Genomic DNA, 18,591 nt, shown 5'->3' with positions numbered 1-18,591 from the left:
AATTTATTTTTTTTTTTTGGTTTACAGAGGGAAGATGAGATTGAGATTATTGTCAGTATTTCAGATGGCCTGAGTACAGTGAGTACAATGATGCTGTAGCTCGTCAAACTATCTGTCCCCACGTACCTCCTCCTAGTAAATTACCCTACAGGGACTACCTCATTTTATCAGCAAACATAAGCTTATTAGAGTCTTAAGCTCCTGTTTCAAGAGCCACTGAACACCTAGTAACTCAGGTCTCACTTTGGCTCCTTGCTCAGCTGTTTGAGGATAATAACACTGTAGTGTGAGCTGAAAGACTGACTTGCTGGCCTGCAGAATTCCAGCAGCTTCCTGTGAATTTTCACTATCAGGTCATTAGAATTCATACCTTAAGGAAGCTGGAGGCTCTTTGGAGAAAGGCATGACTTTTTAGAAACTAGTTTTGGACACCCAAGAGCTGATTATCACTCCATTCCCCCAGTGTTGCTTTAGCATGATGATGAGATTGGCTTAGGCTAAAGTGGTGGGGGTTTTCTTGTCCACTGTTGAATAAAGGTTTGATCATGTCTAGTCATAATGAAACTGAAGCACTGCACAAGCATCTAGTCCTAGTTCTACACATTTCCTTGGCATTTTCAGATTACAGATGGATGCTGTCATTGCCAGTCTGCCAATAAAACCACCTGAGCTGCATCTCTAGAGATGCCACAAAGTGGGACCCACTTACTATGCACAAGTTAGAATAACTCCAGAGCTCTTCCTCGTGTCAAGCTAATTACCTGAGATTACTACAACATATGTTTTGTAGCTGCCAGTGTCCTACAGGCACAACTGCCCTGGCAATAATTATAGAAATAGGAAAATAATGGGGTGACATCTACATTTATAAAGTACTCTGAGACCCCTCAAGCAAATTGTTCTGGATGATGGGATTTTATGTATTTTTTTATGTGCCCAGTTTTCTTAGTGCAAAGATTCTATTACAACATAATTTTTAATTGCCTCTGACTATATTTTAGTAGGCAAATATATAGGTATATGTTGAAAATCAGCTTGAGTCATAATAAATTCTTCATATTCTGCTCCAGGTTTCTGAAACCGTCAGGATCCTTGTAATGGATGCTAATGATGAGAGTCCAGAGTTCATCAATACACCTTACATAGTCCAGGTCCCAGAGGTTGGTGATGATCCTTTGTATCCTGGAACCATATTTGAATAGGATTAAAATAGCTAGTATGTTTTCAGAAAAATAAAATTATGTGCAGGGATAACTTGCAGTCTTTTGTTTTGAGGTTTGGTTAGATATTTCATATTCCCTGCAGATTTAGAGTCTGTAGGTACTTAAGGTGTGATGCTCTTGCTAAGCTCCAAGATGTGAGTCACTGTGAGTTTTTAAATTTTCTTCAGTGGTAATAGGATGCACTTTGTCTTAGCTGAGATTTTATGTTGGTTTTATTCCAAAAAGATTTTCTTCCTTCTTTATCTTTTCCAGTTTTGTCCGATTTTACACTCTTTCCTCTTCTTATCCCCCAGTGCATTTTTATAATTTCTCCCATCACTCTCTTTTTCTGCCTCAGTGCATGATAATTTTTAATTTCTTCTAACTCACCTGGTTTTCTATGTGTGTGTGACTCTGGTAAATCTCTGGTTACAGAATGCTCCCTCTGGCAGCAGCATCTTTAAGATCGAGGCAGTAGACAGAGACACAGGTTCTGGTGGAAGTATCACCTACTTCTTGCAGGTAAAATATTACCTCTACCCTCAAAAATCATCTGTCATTTACTGAAATCTCAGAAATGGGATTAAAAAAGAGTTGAGCCCAACCAATTTTTTTATCATGCACAAGAAAAGAAGCATTGACAAAATGGGTACTCTCTGCTTTCCAGAAGCCAAGTGCAGTCCAGCAGGCAGAAGAAGTAGCAGGAGATGCCACTGTCACTCTTGTGCTTGGCACAGGGACCCCTTGCTGCAGAGCTATTATCAGCCCTTTTTCTTCAATATAAAAAAAAAAAAACAACAAGCTTGTAATCTTGTATAAATGGACTGAAAAGCCAAATGTTTTTTTGGTGTAGCAGGCTGGAGTTTGTAACTGAGACCTGGATCACAGTGTGAAAGATGAGGCACAAAGTCTTCTCACTGGCAAAGCCTTCCCCACTTGAAATCAGCCTTTTATGTACTCCACACTGATTTACCACACTATTACAGACCTTCTGCATGCAAAAGGACAACTTTTTTTGTTATATCCTTCAACTTTCTACTTCCTACAGGCAGCTTCATCCAATTTAACAGGCAGCAGGAAAACAAAACAAAAACACTTTGCTGCAAGATTTACTTTGGATACAAATACCTATCACATACTTAATCCTGTACATACATTGGGAATACGTAGAAAGAACAGTCTGTGAGCCTTGTTGAACTTTGGTTTTGATTTAACCAGTTATAATCCATTTAAAAATTGCAAGTTTCAGTTTTGCACAGGACATTTTCCAGTAAACTGATAGATGTCAAAGCTAAAGAACAGCAATTTCAAACTTCTCTGTCTGGTTCATATTTTTGTGTGGCAAAAATGTTACTAAATACATGTTTTTGTTGAAAAAAAAAAAAGTGGACATATCTTTTTTGGCATAATCTCAGGGAATTCTGAAATTGCACAGGAAAAAAAGAACCTCTCCGAACATCTGATGGAGCAGATCCCTTTCATCTCCTGAAAAGGCCAAGACAGCAGCCTCTGTGTATGAATAACCAAATGAGAGTGTGTGTTTATATCTCCAGTCCACAGGAATGGAGGAAGATTTTTGAGGCATTTTTGGAAATCTTTTAGGTTTTATTTATATAATGCAGAAATCACCAAAATACAAGTCAATGGACAACAGCCTACGGATGCAATTTTTTTATTTTAATTTTTTTAATTTAATGGACCTTTGAAACACTAAGGGATGACATTTTTTTTCCTCCTCCTTTGCCTTTAATCTTTTTTTTCTGTTGAGCCTCCCTTTCTCTTTCCAAGCAATGTGCTGTGTTAACCAAAATTTTACGATTTCGCAATTAAATAGTAAAATATTTTTAAAATATACGTTGTAACTAACTGATTTATTCTGAATAATGAGGACTCTTGAATCTCTACCACAATCTTACTTCCTTTCTTGTAATCTCTTGGTTTTTCTTCATTTCTTTTCTTCTAGAACATCCATGCCACTAAGTTCACAATTGACCGTCACAGCGGTGTCCTGCGCATCAAAACAGGGGTCACCCTGGACTATGAGAAATCAAGAACACATTTTGTTATTGCCGTAGCCAAGGTATAAAGCTTTTATCTGAAATAAGAGGGAGTGAGGGGTTGGATGTTGGCAGGACTGATGATTTGAATAAAAGTGTGACTGAGAGGGTGTCTGAAAGGTGACGGCTGAAACATGGAGGCAGCAAAGTCACTGTATATATTTCTTTTTTTTTTCACTTCTCTGCTGCCTTGTGGCAGGACTGTAGTCAAATGTTTCCAATATTGCAGCCCATCCCTTATTGCCACTGTCATTCTCAGCAGTGCTGTGTCTGTGGATTCAGAACATCCATTAAAGTTTTATGGATTTTGAAGTGAAGTCTCTTAGGACCCTGTGGGACACGTGTCACACAGACAGATTCACCTAGGTGGAAACAGGATGATTTTGCTGCTACTTATGGGCACTTTAAGTTTCTCATGTTTTATGAAAAAATGTACTTATCTTTTTATGTATTTATTTATCCAGGGTTCATTTCAGGAGAGGTAACAAAATTTGGCTTAAATGCTGCCTTTGGGGCAACAAGGAGGAAAAAATTTAGGGTATCTTTTTCCAATAAAATGGAATTTTTAGAATTGGTGCTGCAGACATGCTGAATAATTCACACTTACTCAGCAGCATGACTACTGACCTCCAACCAGTGCTCTGAGACTGAGGGTGTTAAAAGCTTCTGAAATTGTGAGTCCTCTTTCTAATTTGCTCTGCTGTATCAGTAGCACGGAGCTGATTGTAGCCAGGTCTGCAGAGACTGCTCACACACCGTGCCTCTCCAGCAGTTCTTGGCTGCACTGCTCCTCTCTGCTTTCACTTTATCACTTTATCCTAATACCTAAGAGACTTCACTCATGTGCAGTGTTTAATTTCCCCCTAGAAATGCACTGCCTTGCTGCTCTGCACTGGCTTGTGTTAATGGCATGGCTGTCTGTGCAGTGGAAAACCATTGTCCTTAATCACAAAGTTTTTGCATCAGTTTATAGCATTCTTTTTATCCCCTCAAGAAAACTGAGTTCCCTGTCCTCTGTCTTGATAACAGATCATGTATGACTGCACATGTTGGCACAACCACTTTTAATATCAATTAGATGTGAGACACCACAAGCTGTCCTCCTAATCAGAGAGGGAGCAGAGCAAATTGGCAAGATAAGGGAATAAGGCAGCAGAGATAAATCTCTGTGTTGAGAGATAGAAAGGATTCCTGTGCAGTTAAAGTCTCATGATGTCCATGCAGTGACAGAAACTGATCTGCAGACAGGAATATGATGATGACTTCTCTTCTAGGATGGTGGTGGGAAGCTCAGGGGAGACAACAAAGTGTTTTCAGCCACAACAACTGTTACTGTCAACGTGCAGGACGTTCAGGACACTCCTCCCATGTTCATCGGAACTCCCTTCTACGGATATGTCTATGAGGATACACTTGCAGTAAGTGCTGGTTTCACCTGTAGAGAAACCACTGTAATCATTCACTTCTCAGTCAAAATAACCCCATGGTTTCTAGCACAGGCTTTATTGTAAACTTAGCCCTAAAATCTGATTCAACTCATAGGTGAAATGAGCTGACATAATCTTGAACTTGTCCTGATTTGCATCCTTTGCAAATTTGCCATGCAAGGCTCCTGTTGTTAAATTAAAACCTAAAGATTCTGCCTGTTTATGTTGTTATAAACACAGAGGCTGGAGCTCTTCTGTAGCTGAAACCCTGCAGGGGCACTTGGCTGAAGGCTTAAGTATATTGCTAGTTCCCACAGCTGAACACCTCATGCTAGAAGTCTTTGAGTGCTGTGTCTTTTCATGGTGATTTTATTTTTTAGCTCACCAGTCTGATACCAACAGCTGGTGGCAAAAAGTATGGGAAGAATTTATTCCTAGGTGCTCTAGACTCTGTGCTGTCCCATGGACATCACCTGGTGACAAGCAATCCTGAAATCCCCAAAATACAGGATACTTTCTGCTCAGTGATGGCTAGATGGTAAGAATGGACAAGGAAGTTCTCCCAGGCCTAAACCCCATCAGATTACCAAGACAGCAGGGATATATACTTACAAGCTGGGGTTACAGCTTGCTGCTTTTTTCCTTGATGGAGTTCTCAGAGTTTACAAGTTCTTCTTTGCCTTCAAATGGACTGCACTGTATTTTGCCTAACAGACAGAATTCAGTACTGCTTCCAGCATAAAAGATCTGCATTTTGCCTAGCAGGAAGGTTTTATAGCAGCTTTCAGCATAAATTACAATAAATAGACATCTATATTTCCAGTTGCTCTAACAGAACCATGCTCCAGTTTGAAAGAATAACTCAGGTGGTGTGATGATGTTCTTTGTTGCCATTTGTGATTAACTGATGGTTACGTCAATGTTCCTTTGTTTTTACAGCTCCAAACACTAAACACTTTAGTTCTGAGGCCTGGATTGCACAGCTCATGGCCTCTAAGGAGAGCATTTTACTGCTGACAGTCATCAACCCTCTGAGCTGACAGTAGTGGTCACATGAATTAAATGGTCTCTGGTCTCCAGTACAGAAGTTTTGCATATTTGGCCCACAGTCATGTTATTTGCACGGAAAGAAAAACAGTGAACGTTTTAGGACACTTAAATCACTGTGATTTTCATGAAAATGTTGTGCCCTATATATTACATTGACCACGCTGATTTGTGATCCCCTGATTGCTTTTGCTGCCTGTGGGAACTTAGGGTAGGACCAACCTCCTGTGTCTCAGCAAAGTGTGTGACAGGCAGTGATGCCAGGAGCCCACAAAGCAGCTGCCATGGGGCATCTTGGTAGTCAGCCTCACTAAATCTGTGGTCTCAGATTGATTACTCCAAATCTTGGTGTCTTTCCCATACAGTACAAACAAAACTACTCGCTCTTCCCCTCACACCTCACTGCAGAAAGACTCACACAAGTTCTCTTTTGGGAGAGAGAGTTGCAGTTTCACTGCTTTCTGATCTCAGCACACAGATTGTGATTTCTCCCCAGGGCTCTGAAGTCCTTACTGTTGTTGCTCTTGATGGAGACAGAGGAAAACCTAACAGTATTCATTACTCCATCGTGAATGGTGAGTAGACTTGTGTGACATCTGAAGGCCAGTCAAAACAAAGCTGACATTAAATTAGGAGTGGCTATGGTAGTGTTTAATAAAGCTGAGATAAATTCTCATGAAATAATGTCAGGTATCTCAAATTAGCTTTCTGCTAAAATAACTTTCTGCCCTTGAACCTCAGATCTTGGCAAAAAAAAAAATCTTAGTCCAGTACCTACAGGCTAGGGTGTCAATGGGCAAGAAAATACTACCAGCAGTTAGGAAATTATTTATTCTTTAGAATCAGTTTTTGTCTCAGGAGCATTGGATAATTTTAGAAAAAACTTCAGATCCTCTGAAGAAGCTGTACAAAGGAACATATATAATGTTGCATACTCTGAGTTACCAGTTTCTCTGTGAAAGCTGGGCAATAACATGAAGCATGGTGTCTGGAAACCACTGTTGGTTTTTGCCACCATCATGAGATAGATGCAGAACATGAGGCACTGCTGCCTCTCAGCAAGCTTGCATTTACTTCAGCACAATTTCACCAGCTCTTGAGGGACTGCAGTTCTGTAACCCATTTTCTGTTTGGGTCAGGGAAGTCAGGTCACCAGCAGAAAAGAGCCTGTAGCCTTATACTGCCCGTGTCAGACTGTGTCTCAATGTACAAAAAGGCTGGGGGTTTACCTCATTTCCTACAATATCCTTTTTGTTGAATACAGCTTTTCAAGAGGCTGAGAGTTTGTTAACAACAGAATGGCTAAGGCCAGAAGCAGCTTCCCTCAAGAGGCACACTGAAGAAAGAGTGACTGCATTTCTTTCCAACAAATTGCCTGACTTTTCACCTTAGCTGATAGTGACAGAAATGTTCTTCTTTCTTAGAGAGTTAATTATGGAATTTTAATTAAAATGAGGAATGTCTGGGTTTTTTTAAACCTAAAACAGCATATAAAGAAGATAACATAACAGAAATTCATACCAAGCTTGCATGTCTGGTTGCTGAGGCTGGAAGGGAACCTGAGCAGGATGGGAAGATGAGAGGCAGCTGCTCAGAGCATCACTGAGTCTTCCATAGGAGAGATCACCCACTGTGGCCATCATCTGTGTCACTATGACCAGAGACAGGAATGCATCATGGTTTTAAGTGCCTTTAGATCTACTAATACATATGGACAAAGATGTTTTTAATGAAGTATATGATTGATTTCTCACACTTGTTCAGAAAAAGGAAGAGTGGCATGTAACTGGTGTCTTGGTTTTATTGCAGGAAGTGAAGGTTCATTTGAAATAAGCAACACAACTGGAGCCATTTCTGTTACAAAAAGCCCAAATCAGCTCAAGAAGGAAGTGTATGAACTCAAAGTTAAGGTAAGTTCTGTGGCCACTTGAAGACTGTTGGTCTTAAATGCCATGAGTAGGCCTGATTGTCTGGTATAGCTCAATTTCTAGGTGACTTTACCTGGTTTAGAAACTAGCCCCTATATTTGAGAAGAGTGTGAGACAGTATAAAACAGAAAAAACTGCTTGTGTTCCTTAGGATATTTAATGTCTCAAATTACTTCTTTCAAATTAAGTCATCTTTTCCTAAATCTGTCTCCTTAGGCTAGGATGAGATATAGGTAGATGTCAAAGCTATGATTAGTAACAGGACTGACATGGATCATGCAAGGTTGTAACAGGATCCACACTTGAAGCATTTGTCAGCCCCATGCTAACACCTTGTTGAGCTAATATCAGAGTGAGAGGTTACTCTATTTTAAGCAGTTTCTAAAGAGCAAGAGTTTCAAAATGTAGAGTTAACTTCTGAAAACTACATCAGTTTTCTTTAGCAAATGGATATTAAGACTGCCAATGTTTGTCATGGTAAGGAAAATATTGTCTAAAAGCAGCACTGAGGGCTTGCACATTCCCAGAAGCAGTGTAGCACTGTCAAGGGGAAGTTGCATTTTACTGAGCTTAAGCAGCTTGATGAATCTGGGAGATCACAGAGTTCCCATTGTCCGGGTTAAACTCAAGCACTTGTTCTCTCCCTAAACTCTCTGGCTTACTCCAGTCTGCTGGTGCTTCCCAGATACAGGATTAGTTAAGCATGCAATTTTTTCTGATCTCCTGGATCTAATTATATTTGTGGTGAACCAGAGCTTTTCCAGGCTGAAAAATCTCCCAGAGGAACAAAAAAGGTGGTGTATTTTCCAGCATGGGTAGTGACAGATTTGATCTCTCAGTCTGGAAAAATGCCATCTAGGTTTGCTTGCCTGTCCAAACTAAATCCAGTTTAAAAGAGGATTGTAAATCGAGTCTAAATGTAATAAAAAAAAACCCCCACAAATGTGTCATTTTTCATTTTCACGTATTTGCCTATATACCCAAAAGTATGCTTTTTTTCCTCAATTTTCAAGGCTACAGTCCTTGCAGCAATGTGAAAAGCAGCTGCCCATGGTACCACAGCAAATCTGAAGTTTTTCTTCCTTTTCTATTTTGTTCACACTTTAGGCAAAAAAATATCTTGCCTCAGTTGGATAATCTGTCTTTAGAGAACTGTTTTCATCTATGGTGAGTTATTAGTCTCACAGTAAGAGAAAGACACTTTTTTCACTGAGGCTTTATTTGGACCTGTTTATCTTCTTTTCATAGTCTTTTAATCATCATGAACTTCAATGTGGGATTTCTAGAGAAACGTTATACTTTGAATCTTCCTGCCAATTAATGTGTTGGGGTGATTTCTACATGCAGAACGACAACTGAACATTGAACTGAGGAAAAAGAGTTATACCATTATAATTTTTCTCCTTCTCTCTCCTGCCTGCTACAGGCATCAGAAATCAGTGAAGAAGGTGACATCTCAGTGCACGCTTTTGCCACGGTGACCATACGGGTGGTTGACCTCAACAACCACCCACCAACATTCTATGGAGAAAATGGTCCCCAGAACAAGTTTGAACTGACCATGTACGAACACCCCCCAGAGGGTGAAATCTTGAGGGGACTGAAGATTACTGTCAATGATTCAGATCAGGTAAATGGAAACAATATGGACTTTCGGTTTTCCTTCCCTGCTTTCCAAAAGACTTAGAAAGAGCAGTCAGATGGAGAATGTCATTTTAGGACCACAATGATTTCACCTGCATCCCCCCAAATCTAGGACAGACAAAAGTAGTTGCAGGGTTCATTACCACAGACCTAGAAGTACACTCAGTCTGCCATACACTGTTATGTTGATAAGAAGATTGGTACTGAATCTGCAGCCTAGTTCTTGTGACTACTCAAGTTGAAAAGCCTGTATGAAATTCCCCTAACTACTGGTTACATTGGGTTTTCCCAGTGTAATGTCTGAGAACGTACCATAGTCACTTTGCAAAGTTACTTGAAGTTTTCAGTCACTTCAGTAACTTCAAATACCTAACTGTACATTCTCAGCCCCTGCTGAAAGAAAACCCTACAGTCTGTCCACTTACTTTGGTTTTAATAAAAATACATGCTCCTTCTGGCCCCTATGAAACAGTCTACAATGCATGCTCTGTTAACTCATTCCCACTGATATTTTTAGGTAATCTTAAAAATTATCCCAGGTCAAGATTAAGTAGCCAGATTTATAGAAAAGGAGACCCCCACCCCTCCATCTCAACCTGGGATCTAACTGACCTGTGGTGCCCATGGATACTGTGGGGATGGTTACTATAGGGATCTCTATCCTAAATACTGTATGAATGGCATCCATATGAGATAACCTGAGTTCAGGGAGTGACAAGAGAAAAACTTAATGCATCTGAGCACTGTGTTACTATTGGAAGGAGTGCTTTTATATAACTGTGCTCAGTATTGTGCTGGTTTGGATGTATTGTACTCTCTCAAACCCATGAGCTCCTTCCCCCTCCCTCCTGCTGCTCTGCAGCAAGCAGATAAATGACTGCTTTCAAAGCTCTGCTGTGTGTACACTGCTGCTGTCACAGGGGATGTTGCTACAGAATGAAAGAAACAAAACCCATCTCTGTAGCGAGACCAACCTCTTTCAGGGCACGGCGCTCCAAGGTCCAACCAGGTGTTCCAGCAGAAACTCACAAATAGTGCTCTGAGTCCAATGCTCTCAGGGCTGACCAGCCTGGATCAGTGCTATTACTCCAAAAATGGCCTCCCTCTGGCTTCCCCAGGTGTGAGCTTTATTGGCCCCCTAATCCTGCTCATGCGCAGTAGGGGCCTGCCCTAATCAGGCACAGGTGGGCTTAACACAAGCTCATGCCCACTACCTGGCAATTAGTGCCACCTGGTTGCCTCATTTCACTACACATCTCTCCTCTTTTGAGGCAAAGTATAGATGTGTCTTCTGTAGGCTAACAAAATAGTCAGGCTGCAAAATAAGCAGAAAACATTGCTAAATGCACTGTACAGATTCCTCATGAAGCTTAGTACAGTGTAATACATAATTCTGGTGGGGTAGGGTTGCTTTTCTTTTAAGGTATAGAATACAATGGTTTTCTTTCTACACATTAGGACTTTATAGAGAAGAAAATTAAACATGTCTGTTTCTGTCACAGCCATCAGTGAGTCTTTCAGGTGGAGGAATGGAATGCAGAGGAGAAAGCAAGAGTCTCTTTTAGCCCAGCAGTTTGATGGAAATGCCATCTTCACTTGCAGGATTATGCAGAACTTTCTCTCCAGCTCTCTTCATCAGACACAGCTTAAGGCTCACTGCTGTTTTTCAGTCATTCCTCTGTCCCACACCTGGAGGCACCTGTGTCCCTCTGTCTGCCTGGAGGCACGTAGCAGCATGGCTTGCTCCAAGAAGGTCTGGGTTGGGTGGGCAATACTGCCAGAAATAACTCAGCAGACAGAGGGAGGCAATTTTCTTTGTTCCCCATGCCACCATCCCTACAGTCATGTGCAGTCCCAGGTGTTGATGTCCAGCCAGACACTTCATTTCCCAACATCACTGTTTTCCATAGTCCAGCAGCTCTGTGTTTTGGGCTTTACTACCCAGCAAGAGACCCGTGTTATCTATGTATCTGTGGGAGCTTGTATGACCAAAGAACACAGATCACTCAGTTTGGATCCAAGGTCATATTGATTTGTTCTGGGGACTACTGCTGAACACTTTTCCTTTTGACACGAGCTAGGGTTGCAGCAAGAACTGCTTGTACCAAGCCCTCCAGGAACAGAGCTGAAATTAGAGAGTTATCCTGTATGAACATTATTACTAGAAATTCTTCATCTCAAGCTTCACACTACGGGAGAACATGGCATCATGTTTGAGGAGGTCTGTTGTCCTAACTTGAGCAGTTCTGTTTTCTTTCCTTCTCAGAAACCATGAGGAGGCAAAGATTTTCCTGCCAATGTGCACGTGGTGTCAGCTCCTCAGCCTGCACGAGCTCACAGCCTGTGGTATGAATCACAAGGCTGCTTGCCACAAAAGTCCCTCTCTTAGCCAGTCCTGGTGTGGGGTTTTTCCATTATGACTGAAAGAATAACCAAGCCTGTCAATCTATTTTAAGAAAAGCTGTGTCCATCTTGTTACCAGGGCTCGAGGGATTATACAACTAAGCTCTTTAGCACTCTTTTGCCAAGAGATGGAGATCAGAGGGCTCTAGTCAGAGAGTATAATTTTATGCAGTGTGAAGAAACGTAGCCAATCTAGACCTGGAGAAACGCCTCATTTACTGAAAAGGACACCATATCTGCTTTTATTCACAGGGAGCCAATGCTAAATTCAACCTTCGCCTTGTTGGACCTGGTGGCATCTTCCGAGTGGTTCCCCAGACTGTCCTCAATGAGGCTCAGGTTACAATAATAGTGGAAAATTCTGCTGCTATTGATTATGAAAAATTAAAGGTGTTAACCTTCAAGGTACTTCTGCTTTCCGGATACTCTCTGCCTGTGTATATGATATGTGTCTGATGGGTTCCTTATCTGATGGGATTTAGCTTCTTGATCTACATGGAGCTGTCTGATGCACTGTCAGGGACATTATACTCCATGTGTGTGAATATATAAGGGATCACAGTTTTGAATGTTGGCAGACTGACTGGAAGATAATTTCCCAAAACTAGTGACTGCCTTTTTAAGAATCTACCTCTCTGGCCTCATGCAGATTGAGCTGAGGCTAACTCACCCACGCTCCAAGTTAGCCATACAAGAATCAGCTTTCATTTAAAAACTGGACCCTTGCATCATCACCTTCTCTGATGGCTCACCAACAAGATAATAAGCAGTCTGGTTTGGTGTCAGCTGTCTCTGGACAGGAGGATAGATAGTTCAGTTCTGATTGCAAAGAATGGTATAGACAATCCCTTAAAAAAAAGAAACAAAACCTAACTATCTACAACTATTTAGCTGCGTATGGTGGTTTTGATTTTGTACAGAAACTGGTATTTTCATCACAGTCAGAATCACTTTGCCACATGGTTTGCTTTATGTCCTTAGCAAGGTGTTTCTCTGCACCATGCTTCATGTCCTGTATTGATCCTTAGTCATTTTAGCTTCATAGCTTATAGACACTACAAAAATCTTAGGCATCATCATTGCACTAAAATGGAAGATTCTGAAAGTGATATAAAGTGCTATAGCGAGCACACATTTATTCAGGTTAAGCTACCAAAAGACCAGTTACACGTTGTCCCCTCATGAATAGTAATAGAAATCAAAGCAGTTGATGTGACTGCCATGAACGCTGAAAGAATTAATCAGCAGGAAAAGAAGGATTTTTTTTTTTCTTAATCAGTTATTCATATTTTTCCCTACTGGAGGGAGACTACAAAGCTTTGCTAAAAATGCAGGTAGTGGAAGGAAGCTCCTTTGAGAAGTAATAATAAATACTTTGTAGTCATTTCCCTGTTTCCTCTTCATAGCTTCTTGCAATTGAGGTGAACACACCAGAGAAATTCAGCTCGACTGCTGATGTAGTGATACGCCTGCTGGATACCAATGACAATGTTCCCAAGTTCTCCTCAGACTACTACATTGCCAGGATCCCTGAAAACTCCCCGGGTGGCTCAAATGTAGTTGCTGTTACAGTAAGTGTCATCTATCTCTTAAGAAATTATCTCCTTTCTAGATGTCTTTGGAGACTGCTCAAATAACTTAAAAATAGTGGGCAGAGGCAAGTCACAAATCTTACTCACTGTTCAGCTCCCAGACTAAATTCTGCTTCCTTTCCAGAATCAACAAAAAATAAAACTGCCTTCTGAAAAAATTATCATTTAGACAAACGTTCTTCAAAACAATAATTTTTTTTATTATTTTTTTTTATTATTATTATTATTAACGGTCAGGGCTGGGAGCAGATCTCATGTCACAAAGTTCAGAAAGCTCCTGGCTATGGGGGGGCTTGGGTGGGTGATGCAAGTGACCTTGCACAGTCCTCACCAGCAAGGATGAGAGGAGATATGTGCCAGTGGACAAGCTGGATGCAAGTCAGAAAGAATCTTAAGTCAGAGTAATAAAGCGTTGAAGGAAAGTTTTGTGATGGAAGAATGAAAGAAGTGGAACATAAACAAAAAGGTTTTTTACTGGCCATCCTGAAGTGCACATCTCAGCTGAGCTGAGGAATATTATAATATTATAATGTGCTCTCAACTCAGTAGTTGACTGAGATTCACCAAAATATTTGACAAACAGGTTCTCCTGTTATTCAGGATGACAATGCTGGCAGAAGTCCCAAGTGTGTAACTGATTTAAGAAAGCTGGGCAGTCCTAAAGTAGAGAGTGTTCAAATTTATGGGGTGAGAGAATCTGACAAGCTCATGACAAAAAAACTAATAAAACACCTCTCAGCAGAGCTGCAGGTGTGCTATGTTAGCCAAACAGAAATGAACGACAAAAGGAGGTGGAAGGATTTGAGGTTCTATATGGCTTGTATTTAAAAGAACAAAGCATTTCTTTTTTGCAATTTAGTAAAGGATGACTCAGTTTTCTTTTCTTAAGGCTACGGATCCAGATTCTGGGCTTTGGGGAGAAGTCAAGTACTCTATCTACGGGACAGGAGCAGATCTGTAAGTACAAAAACCACACCAACCAAACAAGAAAACCCCACACATTCCTCTAAGCAGTTTTTAAAAGCATAGGCACATTTCCAAGGGCACTTATGACATGGCCTTTCTGAGTTATGTGAAGACAACAACAGGAAACAGTGTGATCATTAAACATCTGCTTCAGGAACTCATTGGAATTTGATCTACAAACCACCAATATTGTTGCTGGGACCTACTGCTCCTGGACATGATGGGGCTGCAAAGCAGGAAAAATGAAAGTGCTTTCCAGGCAGTCATCCCCAGAATCCATTTTTTTCCATAAATTATCTACCTGGAGATAAAGCTGACCTCTTCTGGTTGAGGTGAAAACCATTTAGGAGGTATAATCAAAGTCCAAAATCCAAGATGTTCTGGTTGAGCCTCTTCTGTAGCCAGGAGGATAGACATATGGGAGCATTTCCAGGTTGGACTATTTTGAGGTCTTCACTAAGACCTTAAGCCTTCTGCTAACTGCGTAGGGACACGCAGGCAAAGGTCATGTTGTGCAGCCAGACCTCTTAGGTTTAAAATGTAGCAGCTGGTGTAAAGCTTGAGAACCTTGTTGACAAAGGATTTAGAAACAAATGTGGGTGCAACTTTTTTTTTTTCTAAATGAAATTGTAGGGACCCTCAGGCTGCCTGTTCTTCAGCCGTTGAAGGAGGGAATTAAGATCCCAATTTTTTTTTTTTTTTTTTCTCTTCCTTCTTAAGTAAGATTTTCATTTTATTCTTATGGCAGAATGGCATGGCTCTACAAGGCTGGATTGATTTCCTAGCCCTGTGACTTCCTGATATGCTGAACACAGGGTTGGGTACAGATTTGGCAGTTTCAGGCATTTTTTTTTTTGTCTCACAGAGGTTACATCAGTGGCTATGTGTTGGCAATAAGATCAGTTGTACTGGAGTAAGAGAAATAGTGTTAACTGTTGAAGATAAGCCCAATACACTGATAATCCTCCATCCAAGCTACCACTGGGAATGGAGCAAACTGCAGGGATCTCTTCACAATTGAAGTGCTTCAATTCTTCCACTAAATTGGGAGTGATTCGAGTCCCCTCGGCATGGCTGAGCTGGATTGGGTGTTAAGGAGCATCTCAGCATGGGTATTGTTTCCTACTTAGAATTTCTACACCTCTTTCCACCTCCATGTCATGTCTTTCATCAACATCTGTATTGTTGCGGCGAGCCTTCTCTCGGGGACACGGCTCTTCTCCGGAGCTCTCTTGCCGTCCCTCTCCTCAGGCGTCTTCATCTCTTGTCTTCCTCTGCTTCTGGGAGCATGCCTTTTATTTTGCCCTTCAGCCCCGCCCATTTCCGGCTGGGGCAGGCCCTAATTAATGGGCACACCTGGGCCTAAGCTCCCAGTTCATTATCGGCGACACCTGAGGACTTGTGGTTCTCTCTACATTTCCCCCCTTTTTGTTGTTTGTTGAAAAAAAAATTTACAATTCATTTAAACATTTACATTCTTAATAATTTACAAACATTTTTAAACATTTCATTATTTTTTTTTAAATATTTCATTTAATAAACATTTCATTATTTTTAAACTTTTTTTTTTTAAATATTTCATTTAATAAACATTTCATTATTTTTCAACATTTTTTCGCCTTTTCTATTTTTCGTCATTTTCTTAATTCTACAATTTTCTTTGCCTTTGTGGAGGGAAAATTCAGGCTCTTACCGGCTTTTTTGCGCCGCTTTAGCCTTTGTTATCAGCAGGAGATGAGGTCTCATGAGCACCAGCTCAGCTTTCGCTGGTACTCGCCGCCTCGGGATGCCTGGCCATGCAGAGGCTTCTCCGAGCATTTAGCACACCAGTCTTATCGCGTGTCCCTAGGGCTCCGTTTCAGGACCGCACTGTCGCGTGTCCCTGGGGGCTCCATTTCAGGACCGCGTCGCGTGTCCCTGGGAGGCTCCGTTTCAGGACCGCACTGTCGCGTGTCCCTAGGGCTCCGTTTCAGGACCGCACTGTCGCGTGTCCCTGGGGGCTCCATTTCAGGACCGCGTCGCGTGTCCCTGGGAGGCTCCGTTTCAGGACCGCACTGTCGCGTGTCCCTGGGGGCTCCATTTCAGGACCGCACTATCGCGTGTCCCTGGGAGGCTCCGTTTCAGGACCGCACTGACTTGATGCGCACTCAGAGCTCTGCTTCAGCTTCAGCATTCCTTGGGTTTGAGTTCCACACGCCAACTCGCTGCGCCTTTCGAGCCTCACTCTTCTCTCCTGCCTGGCTCGTCATTCCGGGCTGTTGTATCTTGTCGTGCTGGGCTTCTATTCCGAGCTCTACACGCCGCCTACAGCATTTAAGCTTAGCCTTGTGAAGCTTTTCTCGTGGTTGCGTTTTTGGAGCTCTTTATAGAGCGTCCCGCACCAACGTAGTGGCTCCATCTGACGTGGTTGCATATTTCGAAGCTCTTTATCTCGCCTTCCGCATTTAAGCCTGGCTTTGTAGAGCTTCCCGCAACCAACGTGGTCGTGTAGAGCTCTTTATATTACCTCAGCATTCACGGCTGCTGTTGTTGCCCGCATTCTCCACCAGATGTTGCGACGAGCCCTTCTCTCGGGGACACGGCTCTTCTCCGGAGCTCTCTTGTCATCCCTCTCCTCAGGCGTCTTCATCTCTTGTCTTCCTCTGCTTCTGGGAGCATGCCTTTTATTTTGCCCTTCAGCCCCACCCATTTCCGGCTGGGGCAGGCCCTAATTATTGGGCACAGCTGGGCCTAAGCTCCCAGTTCATTATCGGCGACACCTAAGGACTTGTGGTTCTCTCTACACTGTATTTTAGTTTAACAGGGTAATGAAAGCAAATGAAGATTCTAGGTAGTTAAGTGCCCCTTTTATAATCATTTTCTGTTGTGCCCCAGCTGGGACAGAGAATGCATTTTGTTATCCTGTTAAAAATCCTTGGAGCCCACACTGTTCATTTTGAGAAGACACTGGATTGGTGACTTCTCTATAAATGCAAGAGTTTGGCTGAAACTTTTGGCAGCGTCTCAGTAATTACAAGTGTGCAGAATTTAACGTGCTACAGATGAATCTGCACAAGAACACCCAGTCCATCCTAGTGTCAGTGTGTGGAAAAGTGTTCATTTTTTGAGGAAATAAATTATCCTGCACTTTGGGGGATTTGAGAGCAGCCATTTTTCTTACCCATTCTGGGAAACAAAGAGCTTAAATATGATACGCAGCATGCTTCCCTTAGCTACTGAGACAATATTAATCAATCTTAATCTAGGCATGTCAGAAACTATTATATTGTACTTTAACCTGAAAAAAAAAAAATATGCAGTTCCTTTACATTGTAACACACAGAAATCACTCTGTGAGAAGTCCATCCCCCTGGGTATTTATTGATAACTGTTTTCACAGAAAATGCAGGTAAAATGTACAATAGGTAGGAAAAAAATTAAAAAAGAAAAAAAAAAACCCAATAGTTCTCTGATTTTCAAGCCTAAAGTTTCTTTAGGGCAAAAAACCACCACAACTCTTTCCATGCTTCTTTTCCAGGTTTTTAATTCACCCATCAACAGGTATAATTTACACCCAGCCATGGGCTGTGTTAGATGCTGAAGTGAACTCCAAGTACAGTTTCTACGTGAAGGCAGAAGACACAGATGGGAAATACAGCTTGGCTGAAGTGTTTATCACTGTGCTAGATGTCAATGACCACTCCCCAGAGTTCAATGAGAACATCCAGGAAAAGACAATGATCATTGGGTCCCCGGTGAAGATAGAGGTGAGAGGCAACACAGTGTGTCAGGAGGCAAAGTGCTTTGGACAAACCCCCAGCTCTGCTGTTTATTCCTCAGGGGATCATGACAAATGCCTGAAAACAGGTTTTTCCTTGGGTTTTATTTTGCACTTCCCTTTGTCTGTAACGAATGGATTAAAGCATGGAGTGATAGTATTTACAGGCTTCTGAGAAGAAGAACTATATTATATAGGGAAAAGATAAAGTTCTGTTACAGTTTGCAGCATCAGTTGGTGGAGGATCCTGAAATACACAGTGATCATAGCAAGCTCAAATAAGATGAGCTTGTAATGAATGATGTAATGAAAATACAGGGTTTCAAATATTCAACCTTCCTGCCACATTTGTGCTCAACCACACAACTTCTGTCACTTAGCTTTGCATAACTGTTTTCATTGATCCTGTGTGCAACAGGTGGTAAAAAAAAATGTAGTAATAATTTGCAGGCAAAGGAGCAGAACATCCTGTGTTACACGTCTGGGTGAAGCCTGATTACAGAGCACCTAATGCCAGTAGAATACCACAAAATAAAAATTAAGGCAACTAGAGTTTATACTGTCAAGC

At 41.5% G+C, this 18,591-nt stretch overlaps 1 protein-coding gene across 2 annotated transcripts in view; it reads left to right on the top strand.

Annotated features, from left to right (window-relative positions):
• The window catches only part of CDHR1 (cadherin related family member 1), a 28,883-nt gene that overhangs the window by 2,713 nt on the left and 7,579 nt on the right, over window positions 1–18,591 (top strand). For both annotated transcript variants that reach the window (XM_071749291.1, XM_071749292.1), the window contains exons 4-15: window positions 28–78; window positions 1,071–1,160; window positions 1,638–1,724; window positions 3,166–3,282; window positions 4,534–4,677; window positions 6,230–6,308; window positions 7,543–7,643; window positions 9,088–9,291; window positions 11,961–12,113; window positions 13,115–13,279; window positions 14,190–14,257; window positions 17,784–18,012. In XM_071749291.1, the coding sequence (XP_071605392.1) occupies window positions 28–78; window positions 1,071–1,160; window positions 1,638–1,724; window positions 3,166–3,282; window positions 4,534–4,677; window positions 6,230–6,308; window positions 7,543–7,643; window positions 9,088–9,291; window positions 11,961–12,113; window positions 13,115–13,279; window positions 14,190–14,257; window positions 17,784–18,012 (1,488 nt within the window). The remainder of the gene's footprint in view (window positions 1–27; window positions 79–1,070; window positions 1,161–1,637; window positions 1,725–3,165; window positions 3,283–4,533; window positions 4,678–6,229; window positions 6,309–7,542; window positions 7,644–9,087; window positions 9,292–11,960; window positions 12,114–13,114; window positions 13,280–14,189; window positions 14,258–17,783; window positions 18,013–18,591) is intronic.

Source organism: Heliangelus exortis, chromosome 7 (assembly GCF_036169615.1).
Source record: "Heliangelus exortis chromosome 7, bHelExo1.hap1, whole genome shotgun sequence".
In the NCBI taxonomy this organism is placed as follows: domain Eukaryota; kingdom Metazoa; phylum Chordata; class Aves; order Apodiformes; family Trochilidae; genus Heliangelus; species Heliangelus exortis.
This window is presented reverse-complemented; position numbering and strand designations above follow the sequence as displayed.